General features: G+C 48.5%; 1 protein-coding gene across 1 annotated transcript in view; it reads right to left on the reverse strand.

The window, feature by feature from the left end:
* garnl3 (GTPase activating Rap/RanGAP domain like 3) overlaps nucleotides 1-24,354 on the reverse strand; it is a 617,196-nt gene extending 592,842 nt beyond the window's left edge. Inside the window, exon 1 of the mRNA XM_072488531.1 lies at nucleotides 23,891-24,354. Coding sequence (XP_072344632.1) covers nucleotides 23,891-23,943 — 53 coding nt within the window. The 5' untranslated portion in view covers nucleotides 23,944-24,354. The remainder of the gene's footprint in view (nucleotides 1-23,890) is intronic.
* Between the last annotated feature and the right edge of the window lie 613 nt (nucleotides 24,355-24,967).

A 24,967-nucleotide genomic window follows, 5' to 3' on the forward strand; every position in this document is an offset into this window, starting at 1 on the left:
TCTAGGGGCGGGGGGACGACGACAATGTGCATCTTAAACTCTTGTCACCGCAACCTCTTGCAGCGTGTATGCATTTTACTGTGCTCAGTGTTCCTGGGCTAGTTCAATTTTTCATTTTCGCGCTTGACTCTCCCCACCACCCCCACCCCGATCCCATGGAATGTGTCCGATTCCAACTGAGGGCAGCTAGTCAGAACCGTAACCAATCTCCCAGACATGGAGAGGGTCCCGCGAGGCTGGGGCCCTGCAATCTCCCTTCCTTCCTGCAGTTTATTTCCACTTACCCGATTGTCCAGCTGAGACTCGTCACATGGAGAAGTGAAGTTACGAGCACATCTTACAAATGACACAGAAAACATATTTTACAAAAAAAGGAATGGTCCAGATCGGCCTCCCAGTGTAAAATATTTACAAATGCACAAACGCATATTACAGTCCTATTTCCAATACCCCATTTATTATAGTGTTGACATGCAGACCTAAAACTGCACAATGGTACACGGCCACAGCCCTAAATAGGACTGTTCAGTCCATCAACTCCCTGCTAGGATGATCCATTACTATTCTGAGATCACTGCAAATAGTTATATTTTCTCTGTACTGCAACTAGCTCTATTTTACTCGGTTTCCATATCTTATGCCATTTACCTTTAAAATTGCAATGCTCTCTGCCTCGACTCGGGTTGCTAGTGCTGGCAGGATTCATTTCTGAAGGGTTTAGGGAAGCCCACTCAGTCAATCAGCATTTTTTTTTGCTCACCCCATCTCCAATACTTTCGTAATTAATAAGTTAAAATGTTGAAAGTTTATCTTTTTTTTAAAAACACGCAGAAATGTTTCTAATGCACCAATGGTTTCCCTCCCAGGTTACCCACAAGAGGTATCCGGGAAGTTAATGTTTTTTAATTTCTAGAGTCACCAGAATAATTCTGCATTGGCCAGCCTGTGGCAAAGAATTCCATGCTTCGAAGATCCTTCGTATGAAGCCATTTCTCCTCCCCTCTCCTAACTGCTGTCCCAACCAGCCTCTTTTAACTCTCCTCAGACTTATCTGCTCCAATCCCAATGTCCCGAGCCTCTTCTTATTTCTGGCCCTGACATATTCCAGATCAATCTACACTGCTTGCCTCCCAGGCCTGATTGTCACCCCGCTCCCCGGCTACGAATGGGATGGGTAGAGGGCCAAAATAGCGGCGGGGATTCTGCAAAAATGCGGCTAAGTGTAGACGCCAGCGTAAACACCGCAGTTTCACGCCAGCGTCAACGGGCCTCTTGGCCCGGCGATTCTGAAGCCCATAGGGGGCCAGCATGGTGCTGGAGTGCTCCGTGCATCCGGCGGTGATAGGCGGCCCTGCAGTGCCGGCCCTGGGTCCGCGCATGCGTGCAGCCGCGCAGCGGCCGCTTCCGCGCCGGGCCCGTGCAACATGGCGAAGCCACACAGCTGGCCGGCGTGGAAGAAGGTAGCCGCCCCCCCCCCCCCCCCCGGATCGCTGCGCGCTCATGGCAATCGGTAGCCCCCGATCGTGGGCCAGGCCGTCGTGGAAGCCCCCCCCCCCCCCCGGGTCTGATCCCCCTGCCCCCCACCAGGACGGCTACCGCGGCCGCGAGTCCGAGCTCCCGCTGGATGGAACCATGTTAGAACTACGGCGGCGGGAACTCGGCCGATCGACCGCGGAGAATCGCCGCGGGAGCCTCTTTCAACAGCCCCCGACCGGCGCCGAGTCGACTGCGCGAGCGGCTGGCGGCGATTCTCCGGTTGCCGGACAATCGCATCCCAGTGTCGGACCCGATCGTGGGTCTAAGGCCCCATTCTCCGCACCTGCGCCGAGCGCGATTACGCGCCGAAGCTCAGAGAATCCCGGGCAGCATTAGGGAACTATTCCATGATCGCGCCTGCCATCACTTTAACTCACAAGTTTTCAGGAGCATCGGGGACCCTCTCCAAAGGCAAAATATATTTAAATATTGAATTCTAACTGCAGAATTCCGAGGTGCAGAGCCCAGGTGTTCTAGCGCAAAAGGTTAGTACGCATGTTAGAACCACGGCAGCGGGAACTCGGCCAATCGATCGCGGATAGGACAATGATAGAGCCAGCCATTGAGAAGGCTAATGGAATGCGATACTGTATTATAAGTGGAAGTGAACATAAAAGTAAGGCTGTCATACTTCAGTTATACCACATCTCAAATACCGTGTGTAGTGCTTATTTAAGGCAGGATGTAAATGTGTTGGGGGCAGTTGAGAAGAGGTTAACTAGATTGATACACGGAATGAGCGGGTTGTCTTGTGACGAAAGCTTGGACAGACTGGGCTTGTTTCCAATGGAGTTTAGAAGAGTGAGGGAGCGACTTGATGAAAGGGGATAAGTTCTGAACGAGGAGGGCGCGGAAAGGATGTTTCCTCTTATGAGCGAGTCCAGAACCAGGGGGCACTGTTGTAAAACTGGGGTCAGCCTCTGAGGACAGGGACAAGGAGAATTATTTTTCTCTGAGATGATTATGCGACTTTGGAACCCTCTCCTCCTCGGAAGGTGATGGAGCTGGGGGGGGGGCTGAATAATTTTAAGGCGGAGGTAGGTTAATTAGGCGAGGGACTCAAAGATTTTCGGGGTAATATGGAAATGTGGGACTCGAGACACAAACAATTCAGCCATGATTTTTAACGTACGGTGGAGCAGACGTAAGGGGCTGAATGGCCTGCTTCCGTTCCTATTTCATATGTCCGTATGTTGAGGTCCGAAGACATAAGCCGGACCCTAACACAATTTTAACTTGGGCTGGTGGCTGTGACCTCTTTGCCCTTTGTCCCTTGTATAAAACTTCAAATGTTACCAGCCTTTTTAAAAAAATTCATTTGCTTGCACCTCACATAAAATGATCCTGGGTTCGGGAAGACTGCTCTGCTATTAACTGAAGTCCAATCAAACAAGCATTTAAAAGTGTAACTCACTGTCCCTCAGACAATCGCTCTCTTATTGCTAGTGAAGGTTGTCAGGTGAAGGATTTTATCATCGATTCAACTGGAGCTTGAGCTGCAGTTTTCTGAATCACAGAAGCCAAATGGTAAACTTGCCGAATACTCTGTGGTAACTCGCTCTGTCATCACACTGCCACCAAGTGGAAGGGAAGAAGACTGATCTGCCAGTTGCTGCAACAGATTTGTCTCCTGCTCTTTGGGGATGTATTTTTTTGGGTGGGTTTGTACTTCAGACAGTATCCATCAGATTTGGGAGGTTACCTGTCAGACACTGGGCAGACGTCTGCTGATGTGGCAGTCGTTTCGGAGGCTGGCAGGAATCTGTCGCCCCTCAAACGTTTAGCGTATAATTGCATTGCCCAACTAAAAACATGATGTGGAGATGCCGGCGTTGGACTGGGGTGAGCACAGCAAGAAGTCTTACAACAGCAGGTTAAAGTCCAACATGTTTGTTTCAAACACTAACTTGAAATGAAAATGAAATAAAAATCGCTTATTGTCACAAGTAGGCTTCAAATGAAGTTACTGTGAAAAGCCCCTCGTCGCCACATTCCGATGCCTGTTCGGGGAGGCTGGTACGGGAATTGAACCGTGCTGCTGGCCTGCCTTGGTATGCTTTCAAAGCCAGCGATTTAGCCCTGTGCTAAACAGCCCCTCTTTCGGAGCACTGCTCCTTCCTCAGGTGAATGAAGAGGTATGTTCCAGAAACATATATATAGACAAATTCAAAGATGCCAGACAATGCTTGATCCAGAGATGGGGTAACCCAAGGTTAAAGAGGTGTGAATTGTCTCAAGCCAGGACAGTTGGTAGGATTTCGCAGGCCAGATGGTGGGGGATGAATGTAATGCAACATGAATCCCAGGTCCCGGTTGAGGCCGCACTCATGTGTGCGGAACTTGGCTATAAGTTTCTGCTCGGCGATTCTGCATTGTCGCGCGTCCTGAAGACCGCCTTGGAGAACGCTTACCCGGAGATCAGAGGCTGAATGCCCTTGACTGCTGAAGTGTTCCCCGACTAGAAGGGAACATTCCTCCCTGGTGATTGTCACGCGATGTCCATTCATTCGTTGTCGAAGTGTCTGCATGGTCTCGCCAATGTACCACACTTTGGGACAGCCTTTCCTGCAGCGTATGTGGTAGACAACATTGGCCGAGTCGCACGAGTATGTACCGCGTACCTGGTGGGTGGTGTTCTCATGTGTAATGGTGGTATCCATGTCGATGATCTGGCACGTCTTGCAGAGATTGCCATGGCAGGGTTGTGTGGTGTCGTGGTCACTGTTCGGAAGGCTGGGTAGTTTGCTGCAAACAATGGTTTGTTTGAGGTTGCGCGGTTGTTTGAAGGCAAGTAGTGGGGGTGTGGGGATGACATTGGCAAGATGTTCATCTTGATCGATGACGTGTTGAAGGCTGTGAAGAAGATGTCGTAGTTTCTCCGCTCCGGGAAAGTACTGGACGACGAAGGGTATTCTGTCGGTTGTGTCCCATGTTTGTCTTCTGAGGAGGTCGGTGCGTTTTTTTGCTGTGGCGCATTGGAACTGTCGATCGATGACTCGAGTGCCATATCCCGTTCGTATGAGGGCACCTTTCAGAGTCTGTAGATGTTTTTACGCTCCTCCTCGTCTGAGCAGATCCTGTGTATATGGAGGGCTTGCCCATTGGGGATGGCTTCTTTAATGTGTTTAGGGGCCAACAAAAAACAGGCTCACGTCCACTGCCTTCACTTCAGTGTGAAGTTCATTTGCACTGACTCGCCTTTCCCCTTCATGCTATTTATTTTAACCCTTTGTAGTCTGCAGAGGGAGCGTTTTAATGTTCCCCCACAGAAATACATTGGGCTGGATTCTCCGATTGTGAGGCTATGTCCTCACGCCGGCGTGGGAACGGTGGCGTTTTACAGCGCAAAACGGCCACCGATCCTCCATTTGGCTGGGGGGTAGCAGTCGAGCAGAGTAGAGCACCCGGCTCTAGCTGCCGATACGGCCCGGAGAATTGCCGGGCCCGTGGACACGCATGCGCACGGAGGTGGCCTGCATCGGCAGCTGCTTGCGGACCCGGCCTGAAAAATAGTGCCCCCCCTTTGGTCAGCTCGCGAGCCCCGGACCACCCCCACCCCACAGTGCCCCAGTCCCTGATAAAGACCCCCCTGCCTGCGGATCAGCCCTCCCCGACTGTACTTTATTTCTGCATTCTTTTCTCCTTGCCCAGCTGCCTAATCTAATCCTGAATATTGACATTGTTACTGCCCGGAAATATTTTATTACAAGAGTCACTTACACTTCAAAACTACTTTATTGGCTGTAATCCCTCATGTATAACAAGTATCATTTGGTAAAACTCAAAAGCTTCAAAGTATTTCCTCTTTTTAATCAATTTAGAGTACCCAATTATTGTTTCCAATTAAGGGGCAATTTAGCGTGGCCAATCCACCTAGCCTGCACAACTTTGGGTTGTGGGGGCGAAACCCACGCAGACACGGGGAGAATGTGTAAACTCCACACGGACAGTGATCCGGGGCCGGGATTGAACCCGGGTCCTCAGTGCCGTGAGGCAGCAGTGCTAACCACTGCGCCACCGTGCCACCCCTGATGAAAAGTTAACTCATTTGAGGTTGGGCGTCTCCTGCATTAGTCACCATTTTGGTGCGACCTGAGGTTTTTAAAAATATCTTTTGATCCTTGCGCTGTGGGCAAAACTGGCATTTGTGCCCATCGCTAATTAGCGTGCCCTCGTTACATGCTGAAAGAACAGAATGTTTGCGGGGTAAAAACTATGTTCTCTCTTGATGTAAGGTGTAATGGAGCTATTAAGTTGGAGCAAGTTAAATTACAGAAGCAGGAAAAATCATTATGAATCTGCACAGTGAGCACCAGATACAAATTCATTTTTAATTGGACCATCATCTTCAGAACAACAAAACCCATGAAATTTCATTCATCAAGTTGAAGGGCTGAAGACTCTGAGGCGGGGACATGAATACAACATAAAGTTGGGGGGGGGGGTTATTTGATGATGGGCGCGGGAGCTTTGCGTTTTACTGAACTCATCTCGTAATCCTTTATTTTATCCTGGTGCATGTTTCATTTTTTCTTTTTCTTGGTGACATGGCTTGCGCTATGTCCCTGGAGAATCCTGATTGGTGTTTTTGCGAGGAGGAGCCGAGATAAATCATTATTTGCAGCATTGGGTGGACGAGGGGCGGGGAGGGGGGCAGCTTGTGGTGCGCAGTTACTGGTGAGCGGGTGCCCGCTTTGGCAATGCCCCGTGCATCCGGATGATGGCGACCATTCAAGGTATTGTTCTGGCTGAAGATCTCAGCTCTTCAGTGCAGGTCATTGGAGCTCACGCTGAGGAATTGCGAGGTGGCTGTCGGAAGATGGTGAAGGCACATGAGAGCATCCTTACCCTCGATGGAGTTCTTTCCTGGTATTGCGTTCACTAGAGGAGTCCACGCAAGAGGCTAAGAGAAACTGTTTGTTGATTGAACAAGAAACTATTTACACATTGTGCGCAAGTCCCGGTTGGGACTCCTCTGCTTGGCTCCTACCCGGGCAGAGCTTTTATACATATTGTCCATGGTCCCGCTGATGGGGGCCTCCAACCCTCAACAGGGAAGCTCATACTCAACCAGACTGACGGGGACACTAATTGGTCTGACCCCATAGGTCTCGTGCAGGTTGTGACACCTGGGAAGGGTCCATCTTAGTGTCATTGAAATCCTGCTGCATGGAGTGTGGCCTATCCTGACTGGTTCAGGAAGTTGGGGATGGTAGGGTCAGTTCACTCCTCACTGACATTGAGGATAAGCCCTCTAGTTATAGCTAATCTGTTCCGGGGATTTTTTTTGTATTTATTCTTTATGTTTTCTTTGGAACATACAGTGCAGGAGGCCATTCGGCCCATCGAGTCTGCACCGACCCACTTAAGCCTCACTTCCACCCTATCCCCGTAACCCAATAACCCCTCCTAACCTTTTTTGGACACTAATGGCAATTTATCACGGCCAATCCACCTAACCTGCACGTCTTTGGACTGTGGGAGGAAACCGGAGCACCCGGAGGAAACCCACGCACACACGGGGAGAACGTGCAGACTCCGCACAGACAGTGACCCAGCAGTGAATCGAACCTGGGACCCTGGCGCTGTGAAGCCACAGTGCTAGCCACGTGTGCTACCGTGCTGCCCACACGTTACGTTAAAATGTTACTTTGAATTTAAGAATCCGTGCTTTTATCCTTCGATGGCCTGGGCAGGATGTGTGTCCTGGGGAGGACTGGGTTCCTCCTGACTCTTCCTTTGGGTTGAGCTTCTCTTTTGGGTCTCTTTTCTTTTCCTCTTTAGAGCTATTGGAATGAAAGGGTTTGAGTAATGACGCATGCTGGGGTGAGGTAGGTTAATTAGTGGTTGGTTAGCTGAGAAGAGGAATTGCTCTTGTATACTCTCTATGATGGTGGATGGTGTGGGGCAGTAATGGGTGTTTTTGAGTCAGTTCAGGTTGCGAGGTTGAGATTTGCCTCTTCTGTGCATGGGAGTCTGGCGATGAGCCTAGTCCTGTGTTTTGGTGTTTTCTTACCCTTGGGGTTTTTTCTCTTCATCCAGGGGAGCAGGGTGCTGTCCCTAATCCTGGTCCGGTCCAGTGGTTTGGGGGAGATTCCACCAGTTGCACCGGGGAGGAGGGAATCAGCAGCTTACCCCACCCCCCCTATCCCAGGATGCCCAATTGTTGGGTGTCTTGACGATTCTTCTTCTCCTCACGATGGGGTCTCCCTGGCTGGGACTGGCAGAATTATCCTTTTCTTCTTAGTATAAATGGGGACGGTGCATTTCCCTGGATGAGGTTGCAGAGGTGGAGGTGTAGGTTCGACTGAGGAGCAGGTTTTGGGATGTCCTGGAAGTCCTACTGGTATAGTTTCCTGTGCATCGGGATGTGCTGGGCTAGGCCAGGCCTGGAGCTGTGGTTAGTATTGTGTTCCCCTTGGGATGTCCCTTCTCGAAAGCACTTATTAGGGACATCCTGAGAGGTTGGGTTTTGCTTCTTCTGTGCACAGGAGCCAGGGGATGAACCGAGTCCTGTGCTTTGGTGGATATTGTGCGATCCCCCTGGAGGGTGGGGCGCTTTCTTGGTTGAATGAGCAGCTTGTTCTCTTCCTAGTGGGTGTGCGGCATGTGCCAGAGAAATAAAAAGTCTGGGTTGGGTCCTGTTTTCTTGTTATCCTGTGGGTTAATTCTAGACGTTCTCTCATCTTTTTCCTTCTCGGGTGGCCCTGAAGGTTTGATCGTAATCTGAACATGCCAGTCGTCTCTGTACAATTTTATGGAATGATGTTGATTCTTCACTGGGCCTCAGATTGGGGTTAAATTGTGTTTTATATATATATAACTCTCCTTAGAACTGGAGGTTTCCTGTATTGTCTTTGTTTTTTGTAAGTGTGGTTATGAACAATCTGCGCTTGGCTCCTGCATGGTGCAGAGGAGCCTGGTATCCAAGGAAAGGAGACTGTGGTGGGTTATTGGTGCCTTTGGTGCTGCCAGAGTTGAGGGGGATATATGTTGGTGCATGCCCGAACATGTCGTGGAAAACTTATCCTGAAATTCTTGTGGTAATTGCGAGCTGAAGTGATGTGGGAGGATGTGCACCATTGTTCCATGGCCTCATCCTGTTTCTCCCTGGTCTTTGGTGGCGGTGTATAAGTATCTAGTTGTGTCTAATGATTGTATCGAGCTAGTTGTCATGTTGTTCTCCTGTCCCTCTCTGTACTCATATATGTTGAGCTTTTGACTTGCTTATGGCGATGTATTATTTTGTTGCGCCATTTAGCAAAATGTAAGCCCTTAATAAACATGTAGGGCGGGATTCTCCGACCCCCGGCCGGGCCGGAGAATCGCCGGGGGGGGGGGGCGGCGTGAATCCCGCCCCGCCGCTCCACGCTGGCTGCCGAATTCTCCGGCGCCAGTTTTTTGCCGGAGGCGGAGATCACGTCACACCAGTCGGGGCCGTTGGCATTGCCCCCACCGGCGATTCTCCGGGCCCCGATGGGCCGAGCGGCCGCCCGTCTTCGGCCAGTCCCGCTGCCGTGAATTACACAAGGTCTATACCAGCGGGGCCTGGCTCTGAGGACGGCCTGCGGAGTCCTCCGGGGGGCGCGGGGCGCGGGGGGATCCAGCCCCATGGGGTGCCCCCACGGTGGCCTGGCCCGCGATCGGGGCCCACCGATCTGCGGGCGGATCTGTGCCCTGGGGGCACTCTTCCCCTCGGTGCCGGCCTGTGTAAAGCTCCGCCATGGTCGGCGCGGAGAAGAAACCCACTGCGCATGCTGTTCTGGGAACACGCTGGCGTTCCTGCGCATGCGCCAACTCATGCCGGCCGGCGGAGGCCCTTCGGCGCCGGTTGGTGCGGCGCCAACCACTCCAGTGCCGGCCTATCCCCCAAGGTGCGGAGGATTCCCCACCTTCCGGGCGGCCCGACACCGGGCTGGTTCACGCCACTCTTTGGTGGTGGTACGGCCCGCCCGCCGGATACCGGATAATCCCGGCCATTACTTTTTAATAAAACACAAATCGGTCACTTGTTCTCAAGTACTATCCACTGAACCTTTAAAAATAGATTTTCTGGCCCTTTGCGCCAGCAGGGTCACTCCTGCCCCGCTGGACGTAACCCCTCCCTCCCCCCTCCCCACTCTGCGGGCTCCCTGATGGCGGGATGGGCGAGCTCCGCAAAACGCCATCGACTTCAGTGGGCCCAGAGGACCCTGCAACCAGCCAATGGCGAGCTTCTTTTAATAATAATCTTTATTGTCACAAGTAGGCTTACATTAACACTGCAATGAAGTTACTGTGAAAAGCCCCTAGTCGCCACATTCCGGCCACTGTTCGGGCACACGGAGGGAGAATTCAGAATGTCTAAATTACGTAACGGCACGTCTTTTGAAACTTTGGGAGGAAACCGGAGCACCCGGAGGCAACCCACGCAGACACGGGGAGAACGTGCAGACACCGCACAGACAGTGACCCAGCCGGGAATCGAACCTGGGACCCTGGCGCTGTGAAGCAACAATGCTAACCACTGTGCTACCGTGCTGCCTCTTCCACCTCCAGAAAACACGGCGAGCGCGGGGCAGGGGAGATTTTTAGGTGGAGAGCCCCCGCTACAGATCATCAGCAATCAACTGAAATTCAATTCCGAATGAATTTATAAATGTATGCATGATGAAGAATGAATACATTAATAATTAAACATTGTTAAACAATAAGAGGGCTATCATAACCAGGGAGCCTTTATACGCTTTATATGCTGGTAATATGTACACATGCAAAACTAGCCAACCTGCAAAAACTGAGCGATAGCTTCCAACAATATCAACCATTCAATCCTGACCATTGTTCTGCAATGTGTCACCATACTTAGTGTACAGTGGGATACAGAACGGTCAGAGTACAATCCATTGTTACACCCGCGTCCAACACTAGAAGAGGGGGAAAGTAGGGAAATAACACAGACTATTTCCCTCATTCACTGCACCAATATTACAGGCTGCTGTGGATATTCATTCATTATCTCTGTAGCAGAATCATATTGCTAAATGCTTTTTTTGACTGTCACAATGATACTGATAACATTCATTGGCTTCCTCTCATTCCTATTGCGAGAGGCAGTCTCCTTTCACCCCCATTACCGAAGGCACTCTCCCCTCATTCCCATTCATAGAGGGACTCTCCTCTCAAACCCCATTTCCAGAGACTCTCTCCCCTCATATCCTATTCCTAGGGGCAGAGTTTTCTGTCCTCTCTCGCCACAGTTCACAAGTACATTGCTCTCACCGCACCTACCCAGTCCCTCGTAACACATCCCCATCACCCTAATTCCCAAGGGAGCGCTTCTCGTATCCTTCCCACCCCCATCAAGTTCCCAGAGGCTGCCTCTCAGCACTGAGGTCTCCTCTCTTCCCCACACACCCCCAGTTCCTAGAGGCGCCCATCTCTCAATCCATCCACTTCCCACAGGCATTCTCACTGAATGGCACAGGTGACATCCATATGCATATCATAACATAATTTATTTGCGATAACATTATTGTCTCACCAATTTCTTTGTGATAATATTATTGTGTCGCCAATTATACACTATCTACACATCTAGTGTAGTGCACTTCTTATTGTCATGATTTTTGGTGATGCTTTTCCTAAGATGCTATGTCAACATTTCCAATTTAATTTTACTATGTCAACTGTCACAGTGAAGCTGCAAGCTATGACCACTAGGTGGCACAGCAGGACAGGATTCTGAAACTTCTCTCCCATTGTCATTCATCAAAAGGGTTTTGGGAATGTGAAAAAGCAGGTTATTGATAGAACCAGCGAAGTGTTAGGGAAATGACGATCCAGTTACTTTGCACCTCATAACCCCAGGATACAACTTCTTCTTTAATGGATAGCTTTGGATTCCACTCCAGCCAGTTCCATAACAGCATTAGCTGAGGTTTCAAATCAAAAAATCCTGCTCCTTGCACAAACCTAAAAAGGCTCGAGGAAAGGTGGCAAGGAAGCAAACAAGGCAAGTGGGGATGAAATGAGTGTCAGGGAAAAAAGGGGAGTTTCAAATAGCAAAATGTATAATGCGCCAACCAGTTGCTACAATATGCCTTCAACTCTAGCGTACGTCAGCTTGACTCCACATCAGGGCAATGGGATGAAGATCATTTCTCTGTCTTGGAAGGCGTTTTTGGGCAATCTTAAACCTAGTTCCCCGGGAACAGCACAGAACTGTCTACGATTCAACCGGTACGGACGCTAATCCAGCGTTTTATGTCAGATAGGCCACAGATAGGCTGGTGTAGAAAAACCACTCTGTACGGCAGCTTTGAAGGTGAGATTTGAGGCGCATTGTGGGGTTAAAGTAGAGGCAACTTCATTTCTCACCTGGTCATGCTACCCCTGGCGTGGGAGCACCAAATGCTGGCCCATGTGTAAGAATATTAAAGAGGTATTCCATTCCTCAGCAGCGCGCAACTCACCTTTTACAACAATCTACCTGACACAACGGAGGACGATCAGATGGGCAGGACATCAGTATATTGCAAAATATCTGGAGTTGTCAGGGACTCCTGAGGTGATTACTCACTAAATATGCATAATCCTCGGGGGTTACTGGTCCATTGGTAAATGAAGCTTTAAGTGGTTTTGAAGATATTTCAATGACTGACTTCATTGATTTAAGACTTTCTATTAAATCTTCACCCAGCACCAGAACTTAATAAATTTGAAAGTCTCATATTCCTGTGTTTGATACAATGTGGTCACAGTAAAGGACATGTAGGGCAGTGGGAGTGCCTCTAGCGCTGGACCAGAAGATCGAGTCCAATGTAAGAACTTGTCAGCTCTCGAAGGAGCATTCATAACGTGGTTCAATGGGCTGATAATCAGCTCGGCAGTCATCAGGAGTTGGTCATCAGGAGCACTATCCCGAAAACCCACCTGGTTCACTAATGTCCTTCAGGGAAGGTAATCTGCCACCCTTACCCGGTCTGGCCTACATGTGACTCCAGACCCACACAGCGATGCGGTTCACTCTTAACTGCACCCCCACTGAAATGGCCCAGCAAGCCACTCAGTTGAAGGGCAATTAGAGATGGGCAACAAATGCTGGCCCAGCCAGCAGTGCGCACATCCAAAGAAAGAATAAAAGGAGAATGCCATCAAACCCGGGTCCCTGCCGCTGTGAGGCAGCAGTGCCAACCACTGTGCCAGCATACCATTATAATATAGGAAACGCAGATGCCAATTTGCCGACAACAATCTCCCACAAAATACGTTACGATCATGAGCAAATGATCTGTTGTTGTGATGTTGGCGCTGACAATATTTGTTTTTAAAGCGTTTGTATTCATCGGCAAAACTACAATTTTATTAATGACTAGCTTGCAAAAGGTGCAGGTTGGCTCATTTCTTATGTTGCTGCATGATTCCTTTTGGTCATTCTGAAATCAGTTCCCAGCAAGGCCATCAAAACAATCCTTTCTTTCTCCCATTATGGCACCAACCAGAGTATTACAATATGAATGTGATACATTGTGAATATAATAGGGGGGGGGTCTCTTTTTCTAAATTTAGAGTACCCAATTATTTTTTTTCCAATTAAGGGGCAATTCAGCATGGCCAATCCACCTAACCTGCACATCTTTGGGTTGTGGGGGCGAAACCCACGCAGACACGGGGAGAATGTGCAAACGCCACACGGACAGTGACCCAGGGCTGGGATCGAACCCAGGTCCTCGGCACAGTAGGCAGCAGTGCTAACCACTGAGCTGCCGTGTCGCCCATGAATTTAATGGTTGAACCCACCTCTGCCTCTACAAAACCCTCAGCAGTGGCTGTTTGTAAGCTCATTTATTCGCTTGTAAATCTCATGTAGAAATAGTGTGGCTTCGAAGCTTCTGTCCGCTTTATTCCCTGATTTTTAAATCGCTGGCTTTAATTCCCTCCATGGCCGAGCTCTCCCTATCTCTGGAACCTTGTCCAGCCTCACAGCGCTCTGAGGTCTCTGCACGCCTCTGATTCTGACTCCTTCGCATCCCTAATTTTAATTGCACCACCACTGGGGTCCATGCCTACAGGTGCTTTCCCTACACCTCCTTGACTCTCCACCTCTCTCTCCACCTTCAAGAAACTCCTTAAAACCTCCTTCTTTTGTTCAGCTATTTGTTCAGCTATTCAGTGGCAATATTTGTCCCTCTTATGGAGCACCTTGGTTCTTCCTCTATGTGAAAGACTCGATATATTCCTGATGTTATAGATTTCAGTCTGTCTAGTTATTTTGCACCAATCCCTTCTCTACAAAGTTTTAGCAATCCAGGGACTGGTTAAAATAGTGCACCAACAATCCATGGGCATCGCTCCATTCGATCTGTCTGAGATGGATTTGAATCAGGGGCACAAAGGTGAAAGGATATTCTTTCAGCCCAGTAATCTGTATTCTTGCAGACCTCTCCCTACAATTATTTTGAAAAGAGCTGCCTCCGATTCTTCCCCCAGTCGATGATGATCCGAAAGAGAGTGGGCGTAATTTGCTTTCCAAATTGCTGGTCTGGAGAGTGGGAAAAGGAGCCCTGGTCTCCTCCTCCCGATCCCTAACCAGTCAACAGGCTGAAATGATTTGCTGTACTGTCGTTTGTGCACATTACCTGTGTTTTAAAATTAACCTCACTGTTGCAATGCCCGAATGCAGATGTAGGGCTCGATTTTCCCACCACATTGCACCCAGCGCTGATCCTGTTGGGCCGGGTGCATCGCGGGAGAGGCCCAAAATGGTCTTCGCGCCGGGGGCTGAGCCGATCGCAAGTCACATGACTTGCTACGCCCGCCGCAATCTGGGTTATGTCCTCGCTGGGCCTAATGGCTCATCTATATATGCTCGACCCGCTTTGAGGCTGCACTCTCCCGGCTCCTGGTATTCACCAGCCGCACCGGCTGGATTAGTCCAGGTCTGGAGACCAGGCAGGAAGGTCACATCAGAGGGCTCGGAAGCCATTGGAGCCACCGGATGGTCAGGGACAGGGCAGGAAAGTACCCTGGCACTACCCTTGGCATTGCCAACTTAGCAGTGCCAATCAAGGTTGGCAGTGTCTGGTGCCAGGTTGGCAGTACCAAGGGGTGGGGCCTGAGGGGGGCCATGCCCATGAAAGGGGGGGAAGCGGGTATGAAGGATGGGGGATGAAGGGGGCATATGAAGGGGGTGTCATGAAAGGTGGTTGGGTGAAGGGGGGTTTATGAAAGTGGAGGGGCTAAAAGGGAGGGGCCCTCAAGGTGGGGGGCCCTCAGCGGCCCCATAATGGGGTATGCTCACTTGGGGGGGGGTCTCGATGCCCACAAGGATGGGTGGGGGTGAGGCAGGTTGACCCTGATGTCTGAAAGGGTGAAAGGGAGGGGCCCTCAAGGTGAGGGGGGGCTCATGCTAATATTAGTGATGGGGGAGGTTGCCCCCTCATTGACCAAAGGTTGGGGGTGTTGCCCATCTATGTGGGGGGGGGGGGGAGTCACATTGTCCATGGGTGAGGGGTCCTCAACCTCACTTCGAGATCGGGGAACCCTTTCAAAATGGCACCCCGATCTCTGAGGAGCTGGTCTTGCGAGTTTAGTTCCCCACTTCAGAAAACAATTTAAAGTGTGGGATTTACCGGAGAGAAAATCCCGGAGTTCCATTACGCGTGCGTCTGGATCAGGGTGAATCACCCCGCCAAACCCACACAAAATGACAGTCTTTTTTGGGGTGAATCGTGGCCGTAAACTTTTACTTTAGCAAGAAATACAATTCCTGGATTGGAGATATTTGTGTACCATTGTTTGAAATGCAGCACAAAATGCAACAAATCAGACCGATATTCCTTGAAATAGGACTCTTTCACTTTGAATTCTGTTTCTCTTTTTTTAATGAGGCATTCGGGAAAAGAAGAGAGGAGACTGAGAGCTGGCTGCTAGCATTGTTTAAAATTATGAAGTAGCTAGATAGGGTTGACACAGAAAATTTCCATTTGTGGAGAGTGTAGTGTTCAATGGTTTAATTAATCAGTGTTTGATTGTCAGTCTGGTAACATAGCCTCGTAATTGGACTCGATTGCTAAGAATGTAGGTGCAAGTACTAACACCACACAGAGAATGTTCCAGAACAGATCTGGGATCTGGCCAGTACAAAGTCCTATAAGCCGTAAGACATGTTAAAGTAATGTAAATAAACTGCTTGGATCCTGCACAAGTGTCATCTCTGCATTGTTCGGAGGTAAATTCATCATCTCAGATCTAATGGAACCTGGCAAATACACAACAGGGTACAAAAGTAAGTGCCAGAAATAAAATTACAAATAAATCCAATAAGGAATTCAGGGGGGGGGGGGAAACCTCTGTCCAGAGAGTGGTCAGAATGTGGAACGTTTTTTATCATATGCAATGCCAAGTGAAATCCGAACTTTCCAATCAAAGTGGATGACCTGATTATTGGAGTTTTGATCAAGCCAATCTTTAATGTTATCTAATGAAAGCAAAATACTGCGGATGCTGGAAATCTGAAGTTAAAAACAGAAATAGCTGAATAAACTCAGCAGGTCTGGCAGCATCTGTGGACAGAGAAACAGAATTAACGTTTCGGAGCATTTCCCTCCACAGATGCTGCCAGACCTGCTGAGTTCATTCAACATTTTCTGCTTTTATATATTTAGTGTTATCTAGCTGCTTCCTTCACTGTTGGCCTCTTGTTCTTCCATTAATCCTTCCAGTAGAGATTAGGCACTCCAACCCTTCTTCAAGGATAACATGCCCAAAGTGGTCTACTCTTCTTTGTATGATATTATTGAAGAATTCTCTGGCTCTGCCGCCTCAGTCAATACTTCTTCATCAGTTATTTTCTTCACTCAACTTAACCTTGGGGTCAACCTTAAGCACCACATTTCAAAGCTGTTAATTCTCTTCCTACCTCTTTCGCAATGCTCCACACTTCACATCCATAATTCAGTCCTGACCAGACATAGCATTTTCATACATGGATGCGCTTTTTAAGATTCAAACTAACCTTTCTTAAAATGATGCTTGATTCTGTAAAAACAGGTCTGGCTTATCGGAGTGGCAGGGGTCCCGGGGAGGGGAGGGTAAGGGTAAGGGTCTCCCGTGGACTTGGGGGAGGGCGGAGAAGGGGCGCAATTTGAGAATCAGTGGATAGGCCGAGGGGGAAATATATTTCCTCTTTAGGGAGGAACAGTCTGAGGGAACACAACTTTATTTAAACCCCTTGTTTGATCGCTTTCCGATCCCCGAGTCTGTTCTCGCGGATATCTGATCATCGTTAACCTCACATGTGTAGTTGAATCAAATAGCATAGAAGCATTTAAGGGACACTACATAAATTAGTGCATCAGGGAGGAAGGAATAGAAAAAAATGTTGACAGGTGAGGGAAAATGAGTTACGTGCCAGCAGAGACATGTTTGGCTGGCTGAATGCCCTGTTTCTCTGATGTGAAGGTCTCGGCAGAGTCACTTGGTAGCATTGTGATCAACAATTAACAGAGATGTTGAGCATTTCTCTGCAAAAACTGGTGACAAATCCCATGAATACCTCTTCCTGATCGGCTGACAGGAGCTGTGTCTTGTTACCATGTGCCAACCTACTGTTTTATTGTTTAGTTCCATTCTAATTTTGGGCTAAAACTGTTAATTCCGGCAAACCAATGACAGACGTATCAACTCCTATTCTGACAGCACAAGTCACGCTCCACATTAACGCTTCATGGACGAGTTTCATTCACCCGCAGTTGCAGAGGTGAAGCTCGTTGTGTCAATAAGAATGTATCTTTTCTCAGCGAATTCCAGGTGCGCATTAACCTTTGCCCAAAAGATATATTCAGCCATCCCAACTGCATCAACCTGACGGGGCATGACAGCACCAGGGCCCAACAAGCATAATTGTGAATTAAATGGCAGCAGTTAGTACGCAATTGAGTTTGGAATTGCATTTAAAAAGAATAAGTCTAAACAATTTCCAAATTAATTCAAAGGTTTGGTAATCCACTCCTATATAAAAAAAAGTTTATTTCACTAAGAGCAATGAGTAGCTCTTCGCTCCTGCTTTGTAAAAAACATCCCCATCTCCAGTGTGTTTATTCAGGGTGGGTGCAATTCCTTAAGCAGGCTGGACCAAAACCTTAATTGCAGTGTTTGTCACAGATCCATTCACACCACATCACTGATTTACAACTCCAACTTTCTGTCAGTGTTGAGTTCACAGAAGCATCCACACGGGAAGTGTTGGGAACGAAAGGTTTATTTACAGAAGTATGAAAAGACTGTTTACACAGGTAGGGACTACCGCGCCAGGCTCACCTTGGGTCAGGTTTAAATACTCTGATTTCCTCTCCCGCTGATAAAAGGGGACCCCCACGGCGGGAAAGCTCATACTCCAGAGACTCATGGAGGGTGAGTGGGGGGGGGGGGCGAGGACAAATCGGCCTGGCCTCGTGGGTCCCATGTGGGTTACTACAGTCACCTTGGGGGCCGGTTTAGCTCAGTTGGCTGGGCAGCCGGTTTGTGATGCTGAGCGAGCCAACAGGGTGGGTTTAATTCCTGTACCGGCTGAGGTTATTCATGAAGCCTTCTCAATCTTGCCCCTCGCCTGAGGTGGTGGTGATCTTCAGGTTAAATTACCACCAGTCAGCTCTTCCCCCTCAAAGGGGAAAGCAGCCTATGGCCATCTGGGACAATGGCAACTTTACTTTTACAACAGCCACCTAATACTTATTTATCTAGCGTAGCTCTTCGACAATGTTCAATCTTGGCGGTTTTCTTAAATATGAACTTGGACCTTTATTGTAGCTGGTGCAAAGCTGCTTTTATGTTTACTCTCATGTAGTAGAATCAATTTCATTGGTCAGAAATGATGTTGCAACATACCATGGGCATAAACCTTGATGAGTCAATCATTTATCATTGTCTGTAAAGCAATTTGGAACATCCTGAGGTCATGAAGGGAACTATATAAATGCAACTCTTTCTTTACTAATAAGTAACAGGGGTTAATAGAATGGACATTTAAGAAGCATCTAGACGAGCATTTGAGACACCAGAGCATACAAGGCTACGGACCAAGCGCTGGAAAATGGGGTTGCAACAGATTGGTGCTTGATGGCTGGCTCAGACAAGGTGGGCCGAATGGCCTCTTTCTGTGCCGTAAACCTCTATGGGCTGGTTCTCCAATTTGGAGGCTAGGTCCGGAGGATCTGTGGCGTTTTACGTGGGAAAAATCGGCGGCGCCCCAGCACCAATCCTCCGACCAGTTAGGGGCTAGCAACTGCGCCACGTAAAATGCCCAGCCTCCACGACAAAATCAGCCGGAGAATTGCCGGGTCCATGGCCGCGCATGCACACGGCGATGACCTGCAGCAGTCGCGCCGTACAACATGGCGCCGGCTATGCGCGGACCTGTCCTGCCAGATAGTGCCCCTGGACACCGCCTCATCCCCCCCCCGCCACCAGTCCCCCAAGCACACGCTGAAGCCCCTCGGCCAGCAGCACGGCTCCCACCCGACTGTGGCGGCGCTGGACACAGATCGCACCCACCACGCTGGGTTCCCGCCCGCTGAGACCACACGTCAACCGCACGGTCGGGAACCCGGCCCATCGGGGGCGGGGCATCAGGGGCGGGCATTCTGGTGACGTGCTGAGGCCGCCCCAACGGCGTGCGGCACACGCCTCGATGACGCCATTTTGGAGGAGGCAGAGCGTGCGAATACAGGCGCCGCCCCCCAATTCCATCGTAAAACGGGATTCTCCGCAAGATCGTGATTACGAAATTGGTGTTGGGGAACAGAGAATCTCGCCCTATGACTTTATTGAAGGGTAGAATGGTTAAAGCCTCTCTTTCCCTATTCTGTGTTCACTCACTAGACATTGTTTTGTGTACAAGTCTTGATTTTCTGTTGATAGTGTTATAGGCTTTGTTAAAATCCATTTTCCGATGAGACAAATTGAAAATGTTGAAGCTGTTGACAGAAACAAAGGTTTGAAGGGGAAACCCAGCAGCTTAAGATCCACCGATATGCATTCCAAATTCTCACATCAATATTTTTTGGGGCAGCATGGTGGCACAGTGGTTAGCACTGCTGCCTCACAGCGCCAGGGACCCGGGTTCAATTCTGGCCTTGGATGACTGTCTGCGTGGGGTTTGCACATTCTCCCGTGTCTGCATGGGTTTCCTCCGGGTGCTCATGTTCCCTCCCACAGTCCAACGTTGTGCAGGTCAGTTAGATCGACCATGTTAAATTGCCCCTTAGTGTCTAAAGATGTGTGTAGGTTAGGTTAAGGGGTTATTGGGATAGGCGGGGGGGAATGTGCTCGGGTGGATTGTTCTTTCAGAGGGTGGGTACAGCCTTGTGGACCAAGTGGCCTCCTTCTGCGCTGTGGGGATTCTGAGATTCATTCAGAGGCTGCCAACTCAGTCTATGCTGAGTGTAAAAATGCACCTGGTGCTTTTGAAAAATAGGGCCCCTTCTGTTCCTGCCCTTGTGGCTTTTCATCCTGAACTGAATCAGATAATACTTTGAGCATATGTTGTATGTAGCTTTATTGTATCCATACAGCTCCTGCCAATACTGCCATTTACTTTCCATTCACTATTAATCCTCACAGTGCCATTAGTAAATTTAATCCTGTAGGAAGGGCAGATAGAACAAATACTAAATCTGGGCTCCTTTCCTTTGCAGCAGAAGATAAGCTCAGTTGAATTGGAGCTTCTACATTAAATAAACCACCTTGCAACCGTTGTCAGATGTTGTTAAAAAACACCCAATTTAATTCATGAGGGGTTCCGTTCGAAAGCCGGTTTTCGTACAGAAAATTATCCAGATTTTCCTGAACTGCTACCCTGTAAATATGGTGCAAGAATAAATTTGCACTGATTTATTTCCCCCCCCGCCCCAAGGATATTTGCACAGGGTTTAAGCTGGTTTTACACTGCAACATCACTGTGCAAATTTCCTCAATCACTTGCACCACTCCTGTGTAATAACCGTTAAAAACCCTACCTGGCTTGTTAACATAGCTCTGCCCCTCCACCCATGCAGACGACAACAGAACACATGTTTCCTGTATCTTAAACTTGTTCTCAACAATATAAACATCCACCCAAAATTTGAAACTTGGCAGGATCTGGTGGTTTTCTTTTAGTGCTTTTTAAAATTCTCCTGACTCCATAGTTTTATGCTTTGGAATATTTTTTAATGGTATTGGAATGTGTTACATTCAAAAGCGAAAAAGTTCAACAAATGTGTTTTCTAAAACACATTTTGATCGATGGGTGTAAAAGATGGTTGGTTGACTTCAAACCTCAATTTTCATCCATCATTGGGATATAAACCTAAAGAAGGAAGATGATGTTTCTTGAAGACCAGATTGCTTTTGATCATTTTCACTTGTTTTATGCATCAGTTTATGCTCATGCAATTCTCATGAAATTTGGGTGCAATTTGTTGTTGCTGCTCAGCATATGGTGCAAGCACGGTCCAGGAAATTCTGGACCAATATGTGCCCAAAACAGCAATGCTGAGAGTCACTACACAGTGGTGCGAATGCATCATTTTTGAATTATACGTGTTCCCCAGCACTTCCATTTTAAATTTGTGACCAATAACTTATTATCCCCCAGACATTTCTCAATGGCAACTTTCTGTTTCACAAGACAATGGTTTGCGCCATGGTGGCCAACTCTGTAAAGTATCGCCTGGTGTGGCTCAGGCAAGGCAGTATCTGCCGCATTTACTGCAGAGCAAGACAGTGGGCTGAGGAGGTGCTCAATTCACTGGCCTCTGTTTTCTCTGGACCTCCTTCTCCACCAGCTGAGCTTCTTGTTTCTCTTTACCTCTTCCAATGCCCTTCCAAAGAGTCAGCCCCCAGAGTTTGTGGCTGTCAGTGACTGTCTTCCAGCTAACAATGTCAAAATCCGCCATCTTAATATCTCGCTTGCAGGTGTCCTCGTAGCTGAGTCATGGACACCCAGGAGGTTACAACGGAGTGGCCAGTTCACCGATCAAGAGATCTTTGGATATCGGCCATCATCCATTTGATGAGCGCGGCTCAGTCAAGGCCGACATCATTGGCTTAGCAATGAGTGTATGTTGATGGAATTAGCACCCTCCAGCAACTCTGAGTTGGTGACCTGCCAAGAGATGCCAAGGATATGTCTGAGACAGCAAAAGCAGAAACTGTTCAGTCTTTTCTCCTGCTTAACAAATGTTGTCCAACTCTCACCACTGTGGTGGAATGCACTGAGGACACAGGCTTGGTAGACTTACAGTTTGTTGTTCTCAGTCAGGTTGCTGTTGTTTCACATTCTCTTATTCAGCTTGGATATAACAGCTGCTGGAGCTTTTGTCATGTGTGTTTTGATTCCCGCATCAAGTGACAGATTGTTGGTAATTCTGGTACCTAGATATGTGAATCCATCAACAACTTCTAGCATAATTTTGTCAATGCTGATAGACAGCGGTACGGCAACATTTGTCTCCCTGATGCCGATGGTCAAATCAACCTCTTTACATATATTGTCTTCATAGATCTCACCGAGACATTCAACCATTTAAGCTGCTGGAGAAAATTAGCTGCCTGCCAAAGCTGCTTAATGTGATCACCTCTTTTTTGGACAACATGATGGGTAAGGCCAGCTGTGACGGAGCAATACTGGAACACTGCGAGGCCTGCAGTGGGTTCAAACAGGGATGTGTTTAGCATGGGCACTCTGGCATATTCTTCTCTGTGTTGTTGGCTGGAAGAAAGCTGCTTAACCATTCTAACCTGAGATCCAAGGCAGAGATGCACCAAGTCCTCATCAACTCGATACACTGACAGTGCCACACTAAACATTCCACACGGAGGCACAGGCTCAGTGACAAATGGACAGACTGTGTCACACCTGGACATTCCAGAATGTTGTTGGCAATCAACCCAAAAGATTAGTGTCGATTTTTTGTGCATTCTGGACAAATACAGAAAAACTCAGCAGGGCGGACAGCTATGTGGTCAGTTAACAAGTAGTTTCATCCTCATAAACATGCTGTAAATCTATAGTCCGGATTGATTTCACACTGCCCTATAACATGACTGTAAATCGGATTACAAAACAAACAAAAAAATAACAACAGATTGTTTGATGCAATGGACAGGCGACAGGCTGGAAATCGAACTGGTTCGTTAAACATGCTTTTAGAGAGATTTTGCGGGTAAACTGGAGGGGGGAAGCGCAGAGGGGGAGGGGGGGAGCACACCAAAGGTGGTGGTCAGTAAAGACCAAAAAGGTTTGGCAAAGCTTTTGCGAGTTTGTTCACAGACACATACCCTCATTTAGTCCCAGTGCGACAACATCGCAGCAACTCTGGCCCCCGGGGGTGGGGGCGGGTACAAATCGCGGCAGTTAGCACAGGAACAAAGCTATTTCACACAATCCCGGGCAAAACAAAAACCCCATTTGCCAAACATTCCTTGAAGAAGTCAGTGCTTTCAAAATGGGTTCAAATAAATTTAAGGGTGCATCTGGGGGGGTGGGAGGTACAAGCGGGCGCGGAATGTGCACAGTCCACATTGATCAGCCAGGGTTAGCTGAGGAACAGAACCAAAAATCATCCAACCTCGCATCTTTCTCCTGTGCAAAAGAAGGGGGAAGAAACTATTTCTAAATACAGAGGAATCAGCAGCTTGGCTCAAAGGGGAAGGTTGGGGGGGGGGGTCTCCTAACTTCCATCAGAAATCGTATTTGCAAATTCTCCTTTACTGGGTTAAAGACCTTTCGAGCTGAAAATCCTCTCTATGAAAGGCAGGTGCAGAAATAACCAGTATCATTGTTATTATTTTCCACATTCATTAGTCAGGTCAGTCCAACCCCGCGCCTGACGTGTGTCTGTCTGACTCCATCTCCCGTTGGGAATGAAAGATCTTGGAATGGGCCACTCACAACACAGTAACAAACACCCATCCCCAAAACACATTTCTATCACCGGTCCATTTCAGGGCGTTAAAATGAATGGGAGGGAGAGGGGGAGACAAACTTTTGTCTCCATACACAGAACCTGCCTTCATGTGACAATAAGGATTAAACCGTGAAGACAGATTCTTCCCCCCACCCCCAAAAATGTTTTCAAATGTTTAACTAGAAAAGGGATGAGGGGGGATTAACTGCTGATTGCTTCTTTTCAAAAGAGAAGAATTCAATTGGAGCAGATTAAAAATTAGACACATCTCAGCAACTCTGAAAAGGGCGGTGCAAAAGATCTCCTAAAATCTGACAGCGGTTCCCAGCGAAGTCGAACAGGAATGGGAGAGCTCCAGACATCGCCAGTCCACCTGGCCAGTTCCCCCCCTCCTCCCCAATGGAGACAGTTCAATGCCGTACCTTTGTATCTCGAAGCTGCACCCTTTTCTCAGGAGGAATGCCCTCTTCCGCATTTTCTCTGGGTCTTTTTTTTTTGCCCCTTCTCTCGCGCGTGATGAATTACAATGAGTAGCGATCACTCACAATTGCTGCATAGATGTTAGTGTCCAGCCGGCCAGCCCCTACCTGGGCCACACAACTCAAACCCCTTCTTCTTGTGTGCCAGTGAGTGACACGGCTCAATCCACTCTGCTCAAACCCCCACCCGCCACCCAGAATAAAATGTCCCCCAAAAAATATTGAATCAAAGTAACGCAAATTGTGCAAAACAAAAACTAAAATTAAATGATAGCCAGGCGATTATTCGATTTTAGATTTTTTTTTGCTGTATGGTTAGTCAGATACAACCCAGTGAGTGCTTTACTCTTCGCCTGCCCCCTCGTCGGCTCTGCTTTGCCTTTTAAACTGGAGAGAGTGAACGGGATTGCACTCTGCACATTGCGATTAAGTCGCAAGAGATGGACAGGAGCTCCAACAGCAGATAGAGGCAAACTCTTCAGGGTCCTAGCGCTCACACATAACACCAACTCAGAATTTATCTTGGCTCTCTTTTTACTAGATGCGACTGAGGAGAATCATTTCAGTGAACAACGGCACAGGAGGACATCACAAACCCCACCCTCAGGCTTCTTAAATGATTGCAGGAGGTCTTCCTCCATTATTCTACCCAGCAACACTCCCGATTCGCTTCAACGTCTGTCTCCTTGTTCTGTTTCCAGGTTGAGTAAAGGAATGGTCTAGATTGTACTTTTTCCTTACCGTTTACTATCTGGTATAACGGTAGCACAGTGGTCAGCACTGTTGCTTCACAGCGCCAGGGTTCCGGGTTCGATTCCCGACTTGGGTCACTGCCTGTGCGGAGTCTGCATGTTCTCCCCGTGTCTGCGTGGGTTTCCTCCGGGCGCTCCGGTTTCCTCCCACAAGTCCTGAAAGACGTGCTTGTTAGGTGAATTGGACATTCTGAATTCTCCCTCTGTGTACCCGAACAGACACCGGAGTGTGGCGACTAGGGGATTTTCACAGTAGCTTCAATACAAT

Source organism: Scyliorhinus torazame, chromosome 22 (genome assembly GCF_047496885.1).
Source record: "Scyliorhinus torazame isolate Kashiwa2021f chromosome 22, sScyTor2.1, whole genome shotgun sequence".
In the NCBI taxonomy this organism is placed as follows: domain Eukaryota; kingdom Metazoa; phylum Chordata; class Chondrichthyes; order Carcharhiniformes; family Scyliorhinidae; genus Scyliorhinus; species Scyliorhinus torazame.